The sequence below is a fragment of the Heteronotia binoei genome, chromosome 18, assembly GCF_032191835.1.
Source record: "Heteronotia binoei isolate CCM8104 ecotype False Entrance Well chromosome 18, APGP_CSIRO_Hbin_v1, whole genome shotgun sequence".
Classification (NCBI taxonomy): domain Eukaryota; kingdom Metazoa; phylum Chordata; class Lepidosauria; order Squamata; family Gekkonidae; genus Heteronotia; species Heteronotia binoei.
The window spans coordinates 5,189,196-5,211,828 of record NC_083240.1 but is presented as its reverse complement, the minus strand read 5'-3'; the positions used below and the strand labels follow the sequence as shown (position 1 = coordinate 5,211,828).

General features: G+C 47.6%; 1 protein-coding gene across 1 annotated transcript in view; it reads left to right on the top strand.

Annotated features, from left to right (window-relative positions):
- Positions 1-12,186, top strand: part of PEX14 (peroxisomal biogenesis factor 14) — a 57,767-nt gene extending 45,581 nt beyond the window's left edge. Inside the window, exons 5-6 of the mRNA XM_060259591.1 lie at positions 2,176-2,267; positions 10,167-12,186. Of these exons, the coding sequence (XP_060115574.1) occupies positions 2,176-2,267; positions 10,167-10,641 (567 nt within the window). The 3' untranslated portion in view covers positions 10,642-12,186. The remainder of the gene's footprint in view (positions 1-2,175; positions 2,268-10,166) is intronic.
- Positions 12,187-22,633: the final 10,447 nt, after the last annotated feature.

Here is a 22,633-nt window from a genome sequence, read left to right as displayed (position 1 = left end):
ATGCGGGATGCTCAGTCAGGACAGCAGGAGAGGGCAGTTACTTCTTTTTGTGGTCTTCCTAGAAGCATTTGTTTGTCCTCTGTTGGAAACTGGATGCTGAAGTGAACGAACTTTGAATGTGACGGTTCAGCACGGGGCTATTTTTCTGGGAGAAGAGATGCTGGAATTCTCAAGTGGGGAATGAAGGAGAAACACACAGATGTTCCTCATGAACTTTTAAACATTTTTTGAGGATTTTTGTTTCCGCAAAGAGGTTCCGGACCGTGTTCCCTCTAAGCTGCAGAGTCTTGTGAGCAAAAATTCTACTTTGTGAGCTCCTGGCGTTAAGGTTGTGAGCTCCTGCATGAATCAGTGCGCTCTGGGGCCATTTTTCCTGAGCCAAGACAAAAATGTGTGAGCTGGAGGCTAATAATCTGTGAGCTAACTCACGCTAACTCAGCTTAGAGAGAACTTTGGTTCCGGAACTCCATTCCGCCACATTCCCTCAGGGAAAAAGCCCAGGCTCAGTCTATTTCAGGTGCCAACTGCCTATGTTGCCGCTTTTTGATGTCGAAATATCTTTGGCCTTTGACAGAAGTGCGGTCTGAGTAACCTGGGCTTTGAACATGTGAACATGAACATATGAAGCTGCCTTCTACTGAATCAGACCCTTGGTCCATCAAAGTCAGTATTGTCTTCTCAGACTGGCAGCGGCTCTCCAGGGTCTCAAGCTGAGGTTTTCCACACCTATTTGCCTGGACCCTTTTAGTTGGAGATGCCGGGGATTGAACCTGGGACCTTCTGCTTCCCAAGCAGATGCTCTACCACTGAGCCACCGTCCCTCCCCATGAACATATGAAGCTGCCTTATACCGAATCAGACCCTGGGTCCATCAAAGTCAGTCTTGTCTTCTCAGACTGGCAGCGGCTCTCCAGGGTCTCAAGCTGAGGTTTTCCACACCTATTTGCCTGGACCCTTTTAGTTGGAGATGCCGGGGATTGAACCTGGGACCTTCTGCTTCCCAAGCAGATGCTCTACCACTGAGCCACCATCCCTCCCCATGAACATATGAAGCTGCCTTATACTGAATCAGACCCTTGGTCCATCAAAGTCAGTCTTGTCTACTCAGACTGGCGGTGGTTCTCCAGGGTCTCAAGCTGAGGTTTTCCACACCTATTTGCCTGGACCCTTTTAGTTGGAGATGCCGGGGATTGAACCTGGGACCTTCTGCTTCCCAAGCAGATGCTCTACCACTCAGCCACCATCCCTCCCCATGAACATATGAAGCTGCCTTATACTGAATCAGACCCTCGGTCCATCAAAGTCAGTATTGTCTTCTCAGACTGGCAGCGGCTCTCCAGGGTCTCAAGCTGAGGTTTTCCACACCTATTTGCCTGGACCCTTTTAGTTGGAGATGCCAGGGATTGAACCTGGGACCTTCTGCTTCCCAAGCAGATGCTCTACCACTGAGTCACCGTCCCTCCCCGAACTGTGAGAGGGATGGTGAACTGTGGCCTCTCTGTTCCTTATTGGACTCTCTGTCTGCTTAGGCCATGCCAGTTGGTGCAGAATATTCACACACACACACACACACACGGCTGGCCTTGCCACTGGGCAAACTAGGCAGTCGTCTAGAGTGCAGGCCTTCTGGTCTTCTTGTGATTTGATGCCATTATCAGTGCAGCGGGCGAGCACCAGAAGTTCACCTTGCTTAGGGTGCCCGACAGTCTAAGGCTGGCTCTGCACACGCAATTTAGAATTTGTTTGAGGAAAAGGAAAGGTCCCCTGCGCAAGCACCAGTCGTTTCTGACTCTGGGGGTGATGCAGCTTTCACAGCGTTTTCACGGCAGACTTTTTACGGGGTAGTTTGCCATTGCCTTCCCCAGTCATTTACACTTTCCTCCCAGCAAGCTGGGGACTCATTTTACCAACCTCAGAAGAATGGAAGGCTGAGTCAACCTCAAGCCGGCTACCTGAAAACCTAGCTTCCACCGGGGATGGAACTCAGGTCGTGAGCAGAGCTTAGGACTGCAGTACTGCAGCTTTACCACTCTGCACCACGGGCCTCTTAAATTTGTTTGAGAGACCAATGCAAATGCTTGCTGTCTTTAAAGACTACAGATTGGGGCTCTTGGAGACTCCTAAATCCACCCACCCCTCTCCATCCTCTGATCATCACTTCTTCTTTAATACTAGGCTACGACATCAACTAACTGGATCCTGGAGTCTCAAAATATCAACGAGCTGAAGTCGGAGATCTACTCCCTCAAAGGATTGCTTCTAAACCGGTATGAGACAGACATGATTGTGGGGGCGGGGGCTCGAGGTCAGCATATTTATCCAGCCCAGTTCAAATGTGCAGTTGAACGAGGTAGCAGAACGGGCTGTGCTCCTCCAAGTACGGATGCTGGATTTTGGTGCTGAGTGGTCCTCTAGATTAAAAATATCCACACAAGCAGTAAGCGTGTTGAGCAGTCACTCCCCATTCCGGTTTTTCTTTTTTTGACATACGGGAGCATTTTGAAATGCGATCCTCCATCGTCAGTTTGGAGTGGTGAGTTCACCTCAAGCGTCTGCAGCCTCCTCCCCCTGCATTTGTGAACCAGGCCTTAATCTGGGAAAAGAGGCCCATTCTTTTGTAGGCAATCTGCAGGCAAACCAATTTCCTCTCCTCTTTTTACCTTAAGTGACTCTCAGCTGCTCTCATCTCACCATGCCTTCTGAGGTGTGTTTGTTTCACATTAGGCTGTTTGTCTTGGGGCAGAGAGGCAGCCTTCCTTCCGTTCTTTGTTGTTTGCTTTATTTATAAAGTCATATACTTTCTGCACGAGACCCTTGCTTTCTCTGTGGCAGGTATAGGACCCAGCCAGTGTAGCGAGTTTGATGGGCGATTCCCTAAATCAGGAGTCCCCAACCTTTGGGCCGTGGACCGGTAGTGGTCCGTGGCCTGTTAGCAACCGGGCCATGAGTTGTATAATTATTTCATGATATATTACAATGTAGTAATAATAATAAGACGACATTGGATTTATATCCTGCCCTTCACTCTGAATTTCAGAGTCTCAGAGCAGCTCACAATCTCCTTTACCTTCCTCCCCCACAACAAACACCCTGTGAGGTGGGTGGGGCTGGAGAGGGCTCTCACAGCAGCTGCTTTTTCAAGGACAACCTCTGCCAGAGCTATGGCTGACCAAAGGCCATTCCAGCAGGTACAAGTGGAGGAGTGGGGAATCAAACCCAGTTCTCCCAGACAAGAGTCTGCACATTTAACCACCACACCAAACACTTTAGAAATAAAGTGCACAATTGTATCATCCCGAAACCATTCTCCTCCCCCCTCCCCCGGTCCATGGAAAAATTGTCTTCCACAAAACTGGTCCCTGGTGCCAAAAAGTTTGGGGACCACTGCCCTAAATTATGCAGCATGTAATATTTGGGGTGCAGCTACCAAAGTTAAGCACCCTTTAAGCCCTTCTGAGTATTTCCTCTCCCCCTGAACGGCACCGAAAATGTTGGCAGGATTCTTGTGCCCTTCAGGAATTTCATATCTGTTTTTTCTAAAACTGCTGCAAAATCACTTTCTGAAATTAATTAATTAAAAGGTGGGGAAAGGAGATTGGGAAGCTGAACACGGGAGGCTGCTAGTTACTGGAAGCCAGCTGGTCATGCGATTCAGACTGATGGCAGCTCTCAGGGTGCCAGATCTGGGTGAGGGAAGAAGAAGATGAAAGAAATTGGATTTATATTCTGCCCTCCACTTCAAATCGTAGAGTCTCAGAGCGGCTCACAATCTCCTTTATCTTCCTCCCCCACAACAGACACCCTGTGAGGTGGGCGGGGCTGAAAGAGCTCTCCCAGAAGTTGCCCTTTTAAGGACAACTGTTTGACTCACTCCCTTTATGAACATCTGAAACTGCTGCATGCTGAGTCAGGCCACTGCTCAGTATTGCCTGCTCTGACTGGCAGTGGTTCATCCTGTTTTGGGGCTGAGAAAGTCTTTGTCATCCTCTGTGTCTTAGAAGAGGTAGATTCAGGACCTGTGGCACCTTAGAGACCAACAAGAGAGCAAGAAAGCACAGGAAACCACAGTGTACAGAATGTAAACCACAAAATCAACACTATGTAGCAATTTACAGTTATGCTGCATTGCAATTTATAAATCAACAATATATAGTCAAAAACTCTCTTTATTTCTTTAAATGTCTGTCGCTATTATAAGTCCTGCAATTTGCATTAAATACAAGAATCTTCTCCAAGAATCCTCTTTCAGTTGCACAGATATACAGTCCAAAGACTGCAATCAACAAAGAGCCGACCTTGCAGTACAGCATAACTTTCAGTTGGTACGCGGTGTTGATTTTGGAGTTTGCAGGCTCTAAAGTGCTGCTGGACTCAAATCCAGCCGTTCACCTGCACAGACCACCACGGCTACCCTCTGAAACTTTTTGTTGGAGAATCTTAGCGGGGTTTGAACCTAGGACTTCTCACTTGCAGAGCTTTGCCACTGAACTGCAGCCCCCTCCGGTCGTTATGAAGAAGAAGAAGAAGAAGAAATTGGATTTATATCCCGCCCTCCACTCTGAAGAGTCTCAGAGCGGCTCACAATCTCCTTTCCCTTCCTCCCCCACAACAGACACCCTGTGAGGTAGATGAAGATATTGGATTTATATCCCGCCCTCCACTCTGAAGAGTCTCAGAGCGGCTCACAATCTCCTTTCCCTTCCTCCCCCACAACAGACACCCTGTGAGGTAGATGAAGATATTGGATTTATATCCCTCCCTCCACTCCGAAGAGTCTCAGAGCGGCTCAGAATCTCCTTTACCTTCCTCCCCCACAACAGACACCCTGTGAGGTGGGTGGGGCTGAGAGGGCTCTCACAGCAGCTGCCCTTTCAAGGACAACCTCTGCCAGAGCTATGGCTGACCCAAGGCCATGCTAGCAGGTGCAAGTGGAGGAGTGGGGAATCAAACCCGGTTCTCCCAGATAAGAGTCCGCACACTTAACCACTACACCAAACCGGCTCTCCAATTCCAATTGTTATGGGTCCAATTCTTAAAAAGGTGCAGGGGATAAAAAGGACATCAACCCAGCCTCCTTCAGTGGATGCCCGCTGCACCTAGGAAAACTCCTTTCTCAAAACTTTGCTGCTGCCTGAAGTCACTGCCTGAAGAGAAACAAGGGCAGCCGCTCTTTGTCCGCGAGCACAAGTGGACATCTTGTCATTAAGGGGAAATTCATGGTCCTGGTGGTGTGTGTGAGTTTAATGCAGCTGTGGAGATAAATGCTTTGGGGAAATATATTCGTTAAAATAAATAAATAGACGCAGCCTCCTCAGCAGCAAAAGGAAGAGGCTGCGATGCCCGAGCCAAGAAAAGAGTCCAAATTGAATTTCCTGATAGCCTTTACGATACTGGTGAATAATGGCGAGCACTCGCTCGTTTGCATGCAGAAGAGATGGAAGTTTCAAAAGCAGCCGTCTCCCAAGGTTGAAGTTGCGAGGGGGGGGTGTTGAGCAGAGCTAGCTCCCCACCCATGTGGCCACTTTGCATGCCCTGTTAAACAAGAGGGTAACCAAACGCCACTAGCCTCCCAGAGCCAGGCTGCCGGTGCTTGCCAAAGTCCTGGCCACTGGTGGCCTGGGAGGCGTGATAACGGTAGCCTATGTTTGTTGCCTCCTCCTGCACTTGTGCTGCCAGCTGTGTCCAAGGCAACTTCCCCTGGTGTTGTTGACACCACCGAGGCTTCGCTGGCTCCGGCGATGCTCCAGGTATTGGCTTCGGGCTGGTTTGGTGTAGTGGTGAAGTGTGCGGACTCTTATCTGGGAGAACCGGGTTTGATTCCCCACTCCTCCGCTTGCAGCTGCTGGAATGGCCTTGGGTCACCCATAGCTCTGGCAGAGGTTGTCCTTGAAAGGGCAGCTGCTGTGAGAGCCCTCTCCAGACCCACCCACCTGACAGGGTGTCTGTTGTGGGGGAGGAAGGGAAAGGAGATTGTGAGCCGCTCTGAGACTCTTCGAAGTGGAGGGCGGGATATAAATCCAATATCTTCATCTACCTCACAGGGTGTCTGTTGTGGGGGAGGAAGGGAAAGGAGATTGTGAGCCCCTCTGAGACTCTTCGGAGTGGAGGGCGGGATATAAATCCAATCTCTTCATCTACCTCACAGGGTGTCTGTTGTGGGGGAGGAAGGGAAAGGAGATTGTGAGCCGCTCTGAGACTCTTCAGAGTGGAGGGCGGGATATAAATCCAATATCTTCATCTACCTCACAGGGTGTCTGTTGTGGGGGAGGAAGGGAAAGGAGATTGTAAGCCGCTCTGAGACTCTTCAGAGTGGAGGACGGGATATAAATCCAATATCTTCATCTACCTCACAGGGTGTCTGTTGTGGGGGAGGAAGGGAAAGGAGATTGTGAGCCGCTCTGAGACTCTTCAGAGTGGAGGGCGGGATATAAATCCAATATCTTCATCTACCTCACAGGGTGTCTGTTGTGGGAGAGGAAGGGAAAGGAGATTGTGAGCCGCTCTGAGACTCTTCGGAGTGGAGGGCGGGATATAAATCCAATATCTTCATGTACCTCACAGGGTGTCTGTTGTGGGGGAGGAAGGGAAAGGAGATTGTGAGCCGCTCTGAGACTCTTCGGAGTTGAGGGCGGGATATAAATCCAATCTCTTATTATTATTATTATTATTATTATTATTATTATTATTATTATTATTATTATTATTATTATTATTATTTTGGTTTTAGTGGGGAATGTTTTTAACTATTAATGTAAGCCACCCTGAATTACGAGGAAAACCGGGATATAAATGCACTAATGAGTAAATAAATAAACACCTTGAGCTAGCCATGAGGCTGAGTGTGCTTCTAGCACGAGGTATCGCAGAAACACAGCTCTCAAGAAAGACAGCCTGCACCTTACATCAATGGGGTTTCTACCGATACTCCCTCTAAGCTGTGGAGTCTTGTGAGCAAAAATTCTGCTTTGTGATGATGATATCGATGATATCGGATTTATATCCCGCCCTCCACTCCGAATCTCAGAGTCTCAGAGTGGCTCACAGTCTCCTATATCTTCTCCCCCCACAACAGACACCCTGTGAGGTGGGTGGGGCTGAGAGGGGTCTCACAGCAGCTGCCCTTTCAAGGGCAGCTCTGCAAGAGAGCTATGGCTGACCCAAGGCCATTCCAGCAGCTGCAAGGGGAGGAGTGGGAAATCAAACCTGGTTCTCCCAGATAAGAGTCCGCTCACTTAACCACTATGGCTGACCCAAGGCCATTCCAGCAGGGGCAAGTGGAGGAGTGGGGAATCAAACCTGGTTCTCCCAGATAAGAGTCCACTCACTTAACCACTATGGCTGACCCAAGGCCATGCCAGCAGGGGCAAGTGGAGGAGTAGGGAATCAAACCTGGTTCTCCCAGATAAGAGTCCGCTCACTTAACCACTATGGCTGACCCAAGGCCATTCCAGCAGGGGCAAGTGGAGGAGTGGGGAATCAAACCTGGTTCTCCCAGATAAGAGTCCGCACACTTAACCACTATGGCTGCCCCAAGGCCATTCCAGCAGGTGCAAGGGGAGGAGTGGGGAATCAAACCCGGTTCTCCCAGATAAGAGTCTGCTCACTTAACCACTATGGCTGACCCAAGGCCATTCCAGCAGCTGCAAGTGGAGGAGTGGGGAATCAAACCCAGTTCTCCCAGATAAGAGTCCACTCACTTAACCACTATGGCTGCCCCAAGGCAGGTGCAAGTGGAGGAATTGGGAATCAAACCCAGTTCTCCCGGATAAGAGTCTGCTCACTTAACCACTATGGCTGCCCTAAGGCAGGTGCAAGTGGAGGAATGGGGAAGCAGCTGCAAGTGGAGGAATGGGGAATCAAACCTGGTTCTCCCAGATAAGAGTCCGTGCACTTCACCACGACACCAAACTGACTGTCTCTCATGAGCTACTGGCATTAAAGTTGTGCGCTACTGCATAAATTAGTGTACTCTGAGGCCATTTTTCCTGAGCCAGGACGAGGATGCATGAGCCAGAGGCTAAAAAACTGTGAGCTTGCTCACACTAACTCAACTTAGAGGGAACACTGGTTTCCACCCTGTGGCATGATTCATTCAAGGCATGTTGTTATCCCCCTGCCAGGTATGCCCATTACCTTCACCTGTGCCTCTGGCACCATCACAGAGGCTGAGATTGCTTGCACCAGCTGGCCGGATGTTCCACAGGTCCAGAAGGCAGCCATGGATATGGGACCCTATCCATGGATTGGGCGCAAGCTCATCCTGTACAGTGCATCAGTGCCTTCCCCATAGTTCCAGTTGGGCAGAGAACTGCCCCCACCCTGCAGTTTCTTGTCAGCTTAGGAAGGGCCCCTCAGTGATCAGCAAAAGGGCAGCTTGCCTGCCTCTGTCATAAGAACATAAGAGAAGCCATGTTGGATCAGGCCAATGGCCCATCCAGTCCAACACTCTGTGTCACATAAGAGAAGCCATGTTGGATCAGGCCAGTGGCCCATCCAGTCCAGCATTCTGTGTCACATAAGAGCATAAGAGAAGCCATGTTGAATCAGCCAATGGCCCATCCAGTCCAACACTCTGTGTCACATAAGAGCATAAGAGAAGCCATGTTGAATCAGCCAATGGCCCATCCAGTCCAACACTCTGTGTCACATAAGAGCATAAGAGAAGCCATGTTGAATCAGCCAATGGCCCATCCAGTCCAACACTCTGTGTCACATAAGAGAAGCCCTGTTGGATCAGGCCAGTGGCCCATCCAGTCCAACACTCTGTGTCACATAAGAACATAAGAGAAGCCATGTTGGATCAGCCCAATGGCCCATCCAGTCCAACACTCTGTGTCACATAAGAACATAAGAGAAGCCCTGTTGGATCAGGCCAGTGGCCCATCCAGTCCAACACTCCGTGTCACATAAGAACATAAGAGAAGCCATGTTGGATCAGCCCAATGGCCCATCCAGTCCAACACTCTGTGTCACATAAGAACATAAGAGAAGCCCTGTTGGATCAGGCCAGTGGCCCATCCAGTCCAACACTCTGTGTCACATAAGAGCATGAGAGAAGCCATGCTGGATCAGGCCACTGGCCCATCCAGTACAACACTCTGTGTCACACAGTGGCCAAAAATTTTATATATACACATACACACTGTGGCTAATAGCCACTGATGGACCTCTCCTCCATATTTTTATCTAAACCCCTCTTGAAGGTGGCCGTGCTGTCCATCTTCCCCTGCTGTGTCTTACTACTTGGAAGTGTTGACAATCTCAAACATGGTCTGGTGCCCCTTTAAAATGAACCTTGGAGGACAGGAAGTAGATTGCTGGCTGCTGGTGGTGAGCAAATCAGTGGAACAGGCTTCTTCAGAAGGTGGTGGGCTCTCCTTTGGAGGTTTTTAAGCAGAGGCGAGATGGCCATCTGACAGCAGTGAAGAGCCTGTGAATTTAGGAAGACCATGAGAAGGAGGGCAAGAAAGGTTGCATCAGTGGTTAGTCCTCATGGCCCTTTCTTACACACCCAGCGAAATGCTGTTCTCCACTTTGGGGTCAGGACACATTTTTCTCCCAAGCCAGTTTGGTCAGGGATACTGGAGAGTTGCGGGGGGGGGGGGGGGGGGAGGGGTTAGCCATCTTCTGGGCTTGGAGCAGGGGTCGCTTGGGATGTATTTGTGGGGGAAGGGAGGTATTCATGGAATTCCTGCATTGTGCAGGGATCGGACTAGATGAGCCTGGAGGTCCCTTCCAACTCTGTGATGCTGTGAAATCATGGCTGAAGGCCACAATGGACCACAAGAACTTTTGATCGGGGAGCATCATTCCCGCCAGACCACAGCGTCAGATAACGGGATGATGTTCCCTAAAATGATTAAACAGGGTGGGGGGGGCATGATAAATGGCAGAGTGGGAGAATGAGGCTTTGAGTAAGTTGGAACCCTCAAAGGAAATGGAGAGCCAGACGTGACCGTCAGGATAAAAAAATTGCCCACTCATGATCCAGCATCTGCAGGGATTTGCGATTGACCGGGGAGACCTTAGTCTGATCTAACGAGGGCAGGGGGTTAATCTCTGACACCTCCTTGAAAAGTCTGCCAGCAGCCCATCAGATGTTCTGAGTTCTCATCTCTGAGATTCTCCTTTGTAAAAAGCTGCTCCCTTTCTCCTCTTTCTCCCAGGAGGCAATTCCCTCCCTCGCCCTCTGCCCCCAAAATCCCATCCTGGCAAATCCCCGTGAAGCCCTCCTCCCCGTCTAACCCGGTCACCAACAACCACAGCACCAGCAGCGACATCTCTCCGGTCAGCAACGAGTCCAACTCCTCCTCGCCCGTCAAGGAGAACCACAGTCCCCCCGAAGGGTCGAAGGTCAACTGCCATCTTCTAGGCACTGAGGAAGAGAGCGAGGCAGTGATCGACGTCAAGGGACAGGTGCGGATGGAGGTGCAGGGGGAGGAGGAGAAGCGGGAGGACAAGGGGAATGAGGAAGAGGAGGAGGAAGATGGGGAGGATGACGACGATGTCAGCCACGTGGACGAAGAAGAGTGTTTGGACGTCCAGACGGAGGACCGACGAGGCGGAGACGGCCAGATCAACGAGCAAGTGGAGAAGCTACGGAGGCCTGAAGGGGCCAGCAATGAGAACGAGATCGACTAGTGGGGCTGGGGTGTTGACTCCCAATTCCCAGCACCTCTTGGTCATGCTCCATTCCCTGGGCCTCTTCCTTGCCCAGTGATTTCCCCTGTCTCTCCCCCCCCCCACCCTGTGATTCACCACGAGTATCATTGTGATCTCCTAGCGAGCCAGGTGGCCGCTGAGCCAAGCTGGGCCTGAGCAGCCCACCTCTCGGTGGTTCCCCTTCCTGCCGTCACCACCCTTTTCACATCCCAGTTCTGTCGAGGGTTTGGTTGCTACTTAGCCTGCCCCACAGTTTGGGGAAGTGGGGTCCCCTTGCTAAAAATGTTCAGCCTCCATCACCCCAGGCTTCCTGCCCCTTCCCACCCATTTCGGGGCCCTCTTGCATCACCACCTGCCGTAGCCACTAACCAAGCCAGTGTTCCATCACTGGGCTTCTGCCTTCTGAGTGGTCCCACAAACCACCCCCCCCCCCTCCTCTCTCCCCGGCTGATATTGTTTTCTGCATCAACCCTCATTCCGAAGTCAGACCCCTTGTCGTCAAAGAGCCCAACCTTGAAGTAATATGAATGTTCCCCACACCACCACCTTATATCTCCCCCCCCCCCCGCTTTTTTGTGCGTTCCAGGGACAAAGGAAAGCATATAGAGCGCCATAGCAAATTGACTTGCTACTTGCTCAGTGAAAAGCAGATTTGTTCTGGGACCAATATGGAGGATTCTTGGGGCCAAGTCTCCTTCATGAGTCAGCTCCCCCCCCCCTCATCTATTACCCATCATACCTTCCTTCCGCCCCCCACCCCCAACCACTTCTCTGTCTGCCTCCCCACCCTTTCCAGCAGCCTGAAATTTCTCTAGCAAGGCGAGGTAAGAGAAGAGATGGAGGGGGGGGGGAACCATGCAGCCCCAGCTGTGCATTAGAAAGGGAGGGAGGTGTCCATTATTTGAGTCCTGGTCCCTAGCTGCTAACCCTATGCTACATCTTGTGGTCGAAATGATTTTCCCTGTAGAGAAAGGAAACCAAAATGACTGATTATTTGCTTGTCCTTCTCCCTCAGTCCCTGGTTTGGACCCGCACCGTGGCCACTAGGTAGCGATGGCTCAATTCTCGGTGTTGATGACGGGCCTTTGGGTCCGTCAAATGAAAGGGAGAAATGCTTTCCCACACTGAGCTCATTTTCCCAAGGACCAAGTGCTCTTCTCCAAACAAAATTCCACATTAGAGACCCGTTTCTCGGACATCTGTCCCCCTTCCCCGTAATGGCTACTCACTTCCCTTCACTTTTGCCTTATCGGGTAGAAAAAATGGCAACCGGCCATCGGTTTTCAGAAGCTCTTGTTTTACGGCATCGTATTCTCGGCCGATCCAACTAGCCATGTCCGATTCCTGTTCACTTCATGAGGAAAAGAGCCTCAGTTCCTGCAACGTCTCAAGTCTCACGCCTCCTCGACTCTCACTAAGAGGAAAGCAGAAACGTTCTCATCCATGTGATCATGTATAGAATTCAAATATAAAATATGATTGTATATAATTGTAATAAATATGAGTTACCACTATTTAACGCCAGGCTGTGGCTGTTGCGACTTGAGGTTTTCTTTTGCATTTGGTTGTCTCTTTTCTCCATTGGAAAGAGGACAGATAAAGGGGAAGCGGTCGGATGGATTCCAGAACTGTAGCCTTTTCAAACATATACATAAGTTAATTGCCGTGAAAGTAAATAGATTCTGTGTTCCAACCATTGTAGTTCCATATTCTTCATTTATGGGGCAACTTACATAGGAGAAGTTGAGCAAACCCTTTACTCTCTCCTCCCCAAAGGCATTTCTGGCTATGTTCATGTAAACGATTGCCTTTAACCAGGGGAAACCGTGAGCATTATCAAATTGCCAAAGAAATGCCCCAAATAAAAGGGGATAGCTTGTTTGGCAAAAGAGGCTGCTTGGAACAGAATCCTTTTCTGAAGAACAGGTGAGGTACAAGTTGTGAGTTCTGTGGGATTTTATTAAGTCCGCGATAGCCATTTTGTAGAACAGGACACAACATGCCAAGCAACCCATAATTAACTTTTAGGTCAGGGGTCCCCATAATGTCGATTGATACATTTTCTGTTTGACTATTGAAGAGTTGATCAGCTGTACAGATTTTTTTTTTAAATGTTGCTTTGGCAGCAGCTGCCAAAAGGATCTTCACTGTGTGACTGAAGGTAAGTTGTGGTGGCCATTTTGTGGCTTGTTCCACCCGTGGCAGCCATTTTGCGGCAGCCAGGGCTTTTTTTTTTTTTAGCAGGAACACAGTTTTGGTTGGCTTGGCATCAGGGGGTGTGGCCTAATATGCAAATTAGTTCCTGATGAGCTTTTTCTACAAAGAAAGCCCTGTGTGAAGCAGTGGTGATGTTTGGGGGAGGTGGCCTGATATGCAAATGAGTTCCTGCCGAGCTTTTTCTACAAAGAAAGCCCTGTGTGATGTGGGGGTGGCCTGATATGCAAATGAGTTCCTGCTGGGCTTTTTGTTCCTGCTGGCCATTTTGTGGCTGCACCCACCATGCTTTGTCACGATTCCAAAGGTGCCCACAGGATCGGAAATGTTGGGGACCCACTGGTGATCACCACTAGCTTTGATGGTTTAACAAAGGTTTGCACAAATTTAAGGGTTGTCACGGTTGCTCACAGTTGCTGAATGGATCTTTCATGCTTTTACAAAGTGTTGCACAAATCAGAGGGATGGTGGGCCCCACAAAAGGCATTTGTCACGAAAGCTAAATGGGTCTTCCTTGTTCTATGGTGGTGGGAAGGGCTGTCAGGTCACAACTGACATGGCGACCCTGCATGGTTTCCAATGAAGAAAGATTAAAACGCTTGGGGCTCTTTAGCTTGGCGAAACGTCAACTATGGGGTACATGAGAGAGGTTTATAAGATTATGCATGGGATGGAGAAGGTAGAGAAAGAAGGACTTTTCTCCCTTTCTCACAATACAAGAACTCGTGGGCATTCCATGAAATTGCTGAGCAGTCGGGTTAAAACGGATAGAAGGAAGTCCTTCTTCACCCAAAGAGTGATTAACATGTGGAATTCACTGCCACGGGAGGTGCTGGCAGCTACAAACATAGCCAGCTTCAAGAGGGGATTGGATCAACATATGGAGCAGAGGTCCATCAGTGGCTATTAGCCACAGCACATTATTGGAACTCTCTGTATGGGGCAGTGACGCTCTGTATTCTTGGTGTTTGGGGTGAGGGGAGGCAACAGTGGAGGGCTTCTAGTGTCCTGGCCCCACTGGTGGACCTCCTGATGGCACCTGGTTCTTTGACCACTGTGTGACACAGAGTGTTGGACTGGATGGCCCATTGGTCTGATCCAACATGGCTTCTCTTATGTTCTTATGATATTCAGAGGTGGTTTGCCATTGCCTGTCTCTATGTAGAGACTCTAGATTTCCTTGGTGGTTTCCCCTCCAAATACTAACCAGGGCTGATCCTGCTTAGCTGCTGAGGTCTGACAAGATTGGGCTATCCTGGACCATCCACACCAGAGCTCTATGTTCATTGGGGACAATCAAAAGGAGAGAGGAAAGGAAAGGTCCCCTGCACAAGCACCAGTCGTTTCCGACTCTGGGGTGACGTTGCTTTCACAACGTTTTCACGGCAGACTTTTTTACGAGGTGGTTTGCCATTGCCTTCCCCAGTCATCTACGCTTTCCCCCCAGCAAGCTGGGTACTCATTTTACCGACCTCGGAAGGATGGAAGGCTGAGTCAACCTTGGGCCAGTTATCTGAATCCAGCTTCCGCCGGAATCAAACTCAGGTCGTGAGCAGAGAGTTCAGATCTCAGTACCGCAGTACTGCTGCTTTACCACTCTGCGCCATGGGGCCGCTAAAGGAGAGAGCAGTTGCCTAAATTATCCACTAGTGGACTCATTTGGAGACGGCTGATACAGGACACTGGACTAGATGGACCTTTGGTCTGATCCAACCAGGCTGTTCTTAAGAGTTTTAGGAATATTCTGGAAAGATGCTTTGTAACTCTTAAGCACTTCCTGGAAAGGAGAGTCATAGCTTGAGGGCACCTGGTTTTGATTGTTTGGTGAGCACCTCAACATAGCTTAGCTGCTGTTGGATCTTGTTGCTGGTGAATCTAGGAAGGAAAGGCGTAGTAGGAATTTTAAATGATGCAAAGGGACTGCTTGGGAAAAGACTGAAGTTGGAGATGCCCTTGACTGTTAGGGAGTACCTGGTGAAATTGCAGATGTCAAAGGGCTAGCTGATTAAAGATTCCCAGTGCCCTTTTGTGCTCCTGTATCCCCGCTTAACTACTTCAGTTCACATATATAGATATTATGTGGAATGACGAAAATGGGTTAGAACCATTTTTTAAAAGCTGTGGATCCTCTATACGTAGCAGCAGTCTACCTTTGAATATCACATGTTGGGGAATAGCGACATCGGGTCAGTCGGTTGCCTTCAAGTTAAGAACATAAGAAGAGCCCTGCTGGAGCCCGTCTAGTCCAGCATCCTGTTTCCCACTGGCCAACCAGTTCCTCTGAACGGCCCATAACAGGGCACAGAGGGCAAGGCTTTCCCCTGAGGTGGCCTCCTGGCTCTGGGATTCAGGGGACTGGTGCCTTTGAATGTGGAGGTTCCCCTCAGTCACCAGGACCAGCAGTAGCCGTTGATAGACTTATCATTCATGTTGTGTTTGTGGAGTTCCCAGAGGCCTTGTAAAATCAGCTAAGGAAACCTGCTCAGCTTCTATAAATAATGTATTCAGGCTGCAGAATCGCACTTTACCCTGGCATAGAATTTGGACTGATTGAATGTAGAATCCTTTGGTGTCCTCTATCCCATTCCTTCGAAGAGATAGGAGGGCAAAGAATAATTTGTGGTGCTTCCTACTGTAAGTTTGTTCTCCAGCAGGGAAACACCAGAGATTCAGAAACATAACTTTATTTGCCTCATCAATTGGCAGGATGATATGGTCCCTTCTTAAAAATGAGTGATTCTTGGGTGGGTTCCCCCCCCACCACCACCACTTTCCTTCATGTGTTTGGTACACGGTGACATTTTCATGCTGATGGGGTGAGAGAAAGGACCTTTCCGTGACTGTATTTAGACCTGTTATTGACTGTAGTGATTTCTCTTTCCTTAAATGGATGAATATCTTCCTCAGGAGTGAGTCTCTCTCTCTCTCTTGCGCTCGCCTTTTAACGTTCACAAAGAACATTACATTTAGCTAAAACAGGACAAATTTGAGGAGTGTTTGAAAGTAGCAGCTTTTCTTAGAAGATTTCACTTTCTCCCCCCTCCTTTTTTTTTTTTTCTTTCTGGTCTCCCACAAGCCAAGAATCCTCGTAAAAGGGAAACAACAGGAGCAAGTGCAGAGATGTCCTGTCAGTGTGTGTTTTATATACATAGAAGGATTTGAAAACAGCCAGCCGGACAACAGCAGTCCCTTGGAGAAATGTGAAAAAGAAGATTGCATGTCCACCCGGTGTGGAGACGTTTCTACCTGATAAACCTCTGTTTTCCAATAGCTAATAAGGTGGCCCATTCATGAGATTCCCTGTTTAAAGCAAGTTGGTTTTCCTTCCCTCGGACTTTGTTGAAATTTGCTGTGTTCCAGGCCTGAACACTTTGACTCTGTTCCCATTTACACAGTTTAAAAGACTGAGGTCAGAATAATTCTATGCCCAAATTTTGCAGCCTTCATAAAGGATGCAAACTAAGTCAATTATTTCTTGTCATAGCTACCTTATGTACCCAGAGCACTGCTCTGTCTAGCTCGGTAATGGTCTACTCTGATTTGCAGTGGCCCTCCGAAATTCAACTGCCTGCGATTCTTCAACTGAATGTACCTGGGATTATGCATCCAAAGCAGGTGATCCACCAATGAGCTGTGCGGCTTTTGTTTAATTGCATGGAAGAAGGCGTAATAGCAGCAGCCACTGCTGTAGTTTCTGATATAACTTCCAACTGAAATGAATCTTTCCACATCAGTATTAAAGCTCTGCTAACTCTGTTGAAATGGCGACACGCTCAAGTTCCACATCATGGGTGATGTAAGGATTCTAATTCACTTTAGAGATGTTGGAAGAGGAGCCAGCAGGGAACTTTCAGTATTCTCAGATTAATTAACACAGTACTGAACTGTGATCTTGTGCATGCGAGGAGTATCCTATACCCCCAACTGCCCATTCATGAGGAGATAACAGACCCATACAGAAACGAGGTAGCAGCAGTTGACTTGATTTCTCAATTGAATTCATTAATTAACATTTTGACTGACTAAAAAAGCGCCTCAGATTAATCAAGCAGCAGATTTTAAAATTGCAGTTATTTGTATCCAGGTTTTGCCTCTGCTTGTTTCTTGTCTGGAACATCCTGCCGATGGGATCATCATGAGTCCGTTGTGAATTGATTGCTTGTTCTTCTTTTCTTCAGTTTATTGGTCAACCAAAATAGGTTTTAAGCCACTGCAAATGGCAGATTCCATCTTAGAATAGACATTTCTTCCCTCTTCTAGGATTGCAGCATAATAGTGGAAAGAAAACAAGCTTTTCCCCCTTCAGAACTCTTTTTGGTATGCGGATTTAATTGATGAGTCAATTAAAATAGGATTAATTAATTAAAATTATATAACAGCTCCTTCGAAGTGACCCGTACACAAGCTGTTGCGAATGTGGCTTCAAATACTTAAAATTTGTATTCTGAAGTTAAATCAAAGTACAAAGTCAGACAATTACATTCAGAACCTCTAATTTCCTTGAAACCACTACAGATCACAGCCTTCAACCAACCAAGTTCTGCTCCTGATAGGACTGAAGTAAATCTTACTGGGGGGGGAAATGCCAAATCAATGGGTATTTTAGGGCAATTTAGCTAAAAAGCTTTGAGGAAATGCATTCTGGGGAAAACAGTCCATGTTATCAGTGTGTGTTCTCTTCTACAAGAATAACTTTCCAAAAAGTTTTTTTTCCCCGCTGAACTTCCCAGGTGAATAAATAGGTAACAGAAAAGAGGTTCTTCTCCAATCTTTGCTCGAATTATGCATTCCTCATTAAATGCCTCAAAGATGGCATTTACATTTTAGACAAAGCAGCAAGTGATTCATGATGCTGTCTGTTTTGTGACTAATTTTAGTTAATTTGCACAGATCCGGGTACTGGTAGATTGGCAGTTTGCAGACAAACTGGCCACCGTACCTGGAAACTAGTAGGGGTGATGACTTTTTTCAGGAAAAGAGCTTGACCTGCTGCAAATGTTCTAATCAGCCTTGAGAAGACAGAGACTTTTGCCTCCTCAACAAAGTAGCCTTCTGTTGAATCCCTTTCTCTCCTGGGTTGGCAGATGAAAGGCAAGAGATCAGCAGTTCCTTTCACCTGCAAATGTTGATTTATTCATATGGCATATTCTGGAGTCCTATTAATGTGATTTTGGCCAAGTCCTACAAAGATCCTAAATTTATGTGGAAGGGGAAATGGCAGGCAGAGGCATTGACTTCCATGTCCTGTTCATAGCCATTCTGGGGACATCTGGTTGGCCACTGTGGGAAACAGGATGTTGGATTTGATGGACCAGATCCACCAGAGTTGATTGTGAGCAAATTCTTGGCTTAATCATTGAAATGTTGTGCAGCATGCATTAGTGATTGTAAACACACCAGTGGTATGTGTGGGTGGGCGCATTAATTATTCCACATGGTCTTAATTGCAATCTGTACACCCACAGAGTCCTTCCTTGTTGAAAGAGCAGAGCAGATCTTTGGGGGCTTGCTTCTGTGTGTGTCAGAAGGGCCTGGGCTTTCTAGCTACACATACCTTCATTTTCTCAGTTCCATACTAACAAACATTCTCTCTAATACTACCGAGTGAGCTCTTTGAAACAACCCTTCGTATTCTGCTCCATAGATGCTCTTAGGAGCCTTGTCCTTTTATCTGCCATGGGTCTGATGCAAGACTTGGATGGTCATTTTGAAAATCAGCAACATGCCTCTTTGTCCTTCCTTCACTGTTGGAGGAATCATCACATCAGGCTTTGGGTATTTTTGTAGAACGCTTTCCATGCTGAAAGAGTGATACGCCGCAGTTGTGTATGCAGCCACCTTGACAGTGGAGAATGTTGTGGAAGTCCTGGGAGAATTGGAACACAACCTATGTAACTGGCATGTGAACGTCTCCAAGGTGGGTTTTTGAGCTGTTTTATGTTTGCTTCAGTGTCAGCATGGAGGGGAGACTATTGAATATCTTACAATGTCATTGAAGAGCTGTCATTATACCTGGTGTCTGCAAGCACTTCTAGACGCTCCTTTGACACTGGGTGGACAAATGTTCTCAGAGAAAATACTTCTGAAGTAAATTTCAGTTTTGAATGCCCATGATCAGCTTCTGCAAATTGTGATGCGTGCTTCTATAAGTAAGAAATTCCTGCTGGATAACATAATTGAGGGTCTTGTCTTTGCCTGGTGCTTTTTAAACCTTTTCACTACACTGACCATAGAAGCAAACTTCCAGGTTTGTTCCCACTACCAGACCTAGAATGCATATAGTAGATGTGGGGCTATGCAAAAAAAATGATATGTGTGCTTTTTAAGAGACCATATATAACCCACAGAGTTTTACTATATTTTTAGTTTGAGTTTTAAGTTTGTTTTTTACCTGTTCTGTCCAAGGACAGTGATGGCCCATGTGTGAGTCAGGTAAAGCAGCATAACTGATGGCAGAGAATACCCAGATTTGAAGGAACTGGATTCAAGTCTTGTCTTTTGCTATGTGTCTGGCCTCCAAATCACATTTGCCCTCAATCCTCCATTTGTAAAACTGGGAACCTTTGTGATTCACCTCACAAGGTTGTGGACAGGTTGAACACTGCTAAGGGCTTTCCAGCAGATTGCAGATGAGAAAAACATCATCTCATTGTTTTAGAGACACTGGCCACATTAGCTCTGCTGGGAGCCGGCTTGCTGTCTGGACCACTGTTCCCTCTAAGCTGAGTTAGAGTAAGTTAGCTCACAGCTCCTGAACCTTTTTGATGCCCCCCTCCTCCCTACCTTGTCCACTGAATAGTAAGTGCAGCTGCATAACAAGCCCTGAATGAGCTCCACCACCTATTTTTCTACAAAACAACCCCTGCTTGCAGGTAAGAATCTGCCACTGCAGGTGGGTTAGAACCATTTCTGCCTGAATTGCTACTGTTCCATTTGTAGGAGGGAGTTTATGAAGGGACATTCAATTCTGGAATCCACCACCTACTATGATCCTAAAATGGTGCCATCTGTTCTACCACCTCATTTTCCTCTGGCCTTAATCTCTTGATAGATGCTTGGTGTCTATTAGCACATGTATCTGGGACAAAAATTCACCAGGTGAAGCTCATTCCAGTCAGCAGCAGATCCTTACAGGGGCAAATGCAGCACCTGTTGAATTCCTGCTTGTTATAACAGTGTTTACACACTGTACGACAGGCAGAAATCCAACAGGTACTGCATTTCCTCTGTCAGAAGGGAGAAAGCGCTGGTAACCTGAGCGCTTGACTGTAGCTATTGTAAGTATGTCAAAATCTAGATATGGCAACAGATAGAAAATAGTGTGTGTGAAGGGGGGGTGCATTTGTAGATAAAATAGGGCAAACACGGGCAATGCACTGGGAATCCTGAACAGTATGTGACTGGCATTGCTTCTCCTCAGCTGAAGGGGGGGGAATCTCATCCTCACCATAAGAAAGTGAAAGTTAGCCTAATAAAGGCACCAGTTGGACTGAAGGGGAAAACCGGCCTTTTGGAGAAGGGGGGGAAATCCTTTCATTAGAAAAATAATATATTTCATCCAAATAAGGTAAAAATATTTGAAATGGGGCAGAAGTGAGCAGCACCAAGCAGTCTCAATAAGGCCCTTTCTGGAAAAGGAGAAGATTATCCAACTCTCTGCAACACTTTATTTTTGTAGTTTTGTAGCTTGCCTTTAAGGACAAGAAATTTCCACAAATACTTTTCAGGGCTGGGGCAGCATTTGGCACTTTTGAAGTAATACTTTCCCGCTCCCCGCAAGCGTACACAGCCTCCCTGTTTCTTTGTGGAGATTAATTCTTCTGGAAACTTGGGGTTCAGTCAGACAGCAATTTCTCTCAGAGCATTCATTTCCCTTGCCTAAAGAGTGGCTGGACTCCTCCAATTTTGTTGTTGTGAGGAGAATATTCTGTTTAGGGCAGAGTTTATTCCCATGAACACCACCACCACAGCATTTTACAGAAGATGATTCAAAATGGCATCACTTATGTCTGTGCTGCTCATAGGGTTGCCAATCCCCAGGTGGGGGCAGGGGATTCCCTGGTTTGGAGACCCTCCCCCCCGCTTCAGGGTCATCAGAAAGCGGGGGGGGGGGAGGGAAATGTCTGCTGGGAACTCTGTTATTCCCTAGGGAGATTTATTCCCATAGAAAATAATGGAGAATTGATCCACGGGTATCTGGGGCTCTGGGGGGGCTGTTCTTTTGGGTAGAGGCACCAAAATTTCAGTATAGCATCTAGTCCCTCTCCCCAAAATACTCCCCAAGTTTCAAAAGAATTGGACCCCCTGGTCCAATTCTATGAGCCCCAAAAGAAGGTGCCCCTATCCTTCATTATTTCCTATGGAAGGAAAGCATTGAAAAGGTGTGCCGTCCCTTTAAATGTGATAGCCAGAACTCCCTTTGGAGTCCAATTATGCTTGTCACAGCCTTGATTTTGGCTCCACCCCTAATGTCTCCTGGCTCCACCCCCAAAGTCTCCTGGCTCCACCCCCAAAGTCCCCAGATATTTCTTGAATTGGACTTGGCAACCCTAGCTGCTCACAGGCTCTAAAAATGGAGGCTGTTCTTTTACCTCAGAATGTAGTGGTTGGAAGGCCCAGGAAGGGAAAGGGCATGGAGTTCTGAAGGAAAAGTCTTTTGGAAATTCTTGTTTTCTAAGGGGGCGGGGGAGGATATTTGAGGTGAGGTGCTCAGCTTTCAGACAGCTGGGATTTATTGCCCCACACCTGACCATTTTGGTAAGAAAAACATTTTTTAAAATCTCATCACAAGTCTTTTGAGGTGGCTGATCAGTAATACCCTTTTCCTCAGAGGAGGATAGTTATCATTTCTGTGGTAACATTTTTTGAGGTAGCTTCGACCCAAATTGGGGATCTATATGTGGTGTTATCCATGTTTTTCTCCCCCTCTCAATTCTTGCAAGTTAAAATGGTTTTGTGCCACCAAAGTACCTATTTCAGGCTTTCTGTCCTGTTTGGGACCATAGAAGCCATATTGGTATCCTTTGAGGCATGATACTCCAGAACATATGAACATATGAAGCTGCCTTATACTGAATCAGACTCTTGGTCCATCAAAGTCAGTATTGTCTTCTCAGACTGGCAGCGGCTCTCCAGGATCTCAAGCTGAGGTTTTTCACACCTATTTGCCTGGACCCTTTTTTGGAGATGCCGGGGATTGAACCTGGGACCTTCTGCTTCCCAAGCAGATGCTCTACCACTGAGCCACCATCCCTCCCTTAACTGGCAGCGGCTCTCCAGGGTCTCAAGCTGAGGTTTTTCACACCTATTTGCCTGGACCCTTTTTAGTTGGAGATGCCGGGGATTGAACCTGGGACCTTCTGCTTCCCAAGCAGATGCTCTGCCACTGAGCCACCGTCCCTCCTTATTGGATATGTAGTGAGGTCTATAACTTAATCCTGTGATAAAGGTTGATTTAATCTGTTGTGAAGTGACAGGTTTCAACCTTAGTGTGTGTTATTCCCTTGTAAATTTAGCCCCTGGGACTCTTTTTTACTCTTAGGACTCTGTCAAGAGTTCCTCGGCACATATGCAAAGTGCATGTCCATCAGTCCATACTGTATGGCTTAATAACAGGCAGGGTGCCTTTTGTTTACTGCAGAGTAACCAGGATCGGGCCTCATCTATCTGGAGCCAGAGTGAGAAGGCGGCTGAGAGATCAGCAGTTGTGTTTTCCAGGCAGGTCTAAAACCAGGCAAACACCATTTTAGAAGCTGAA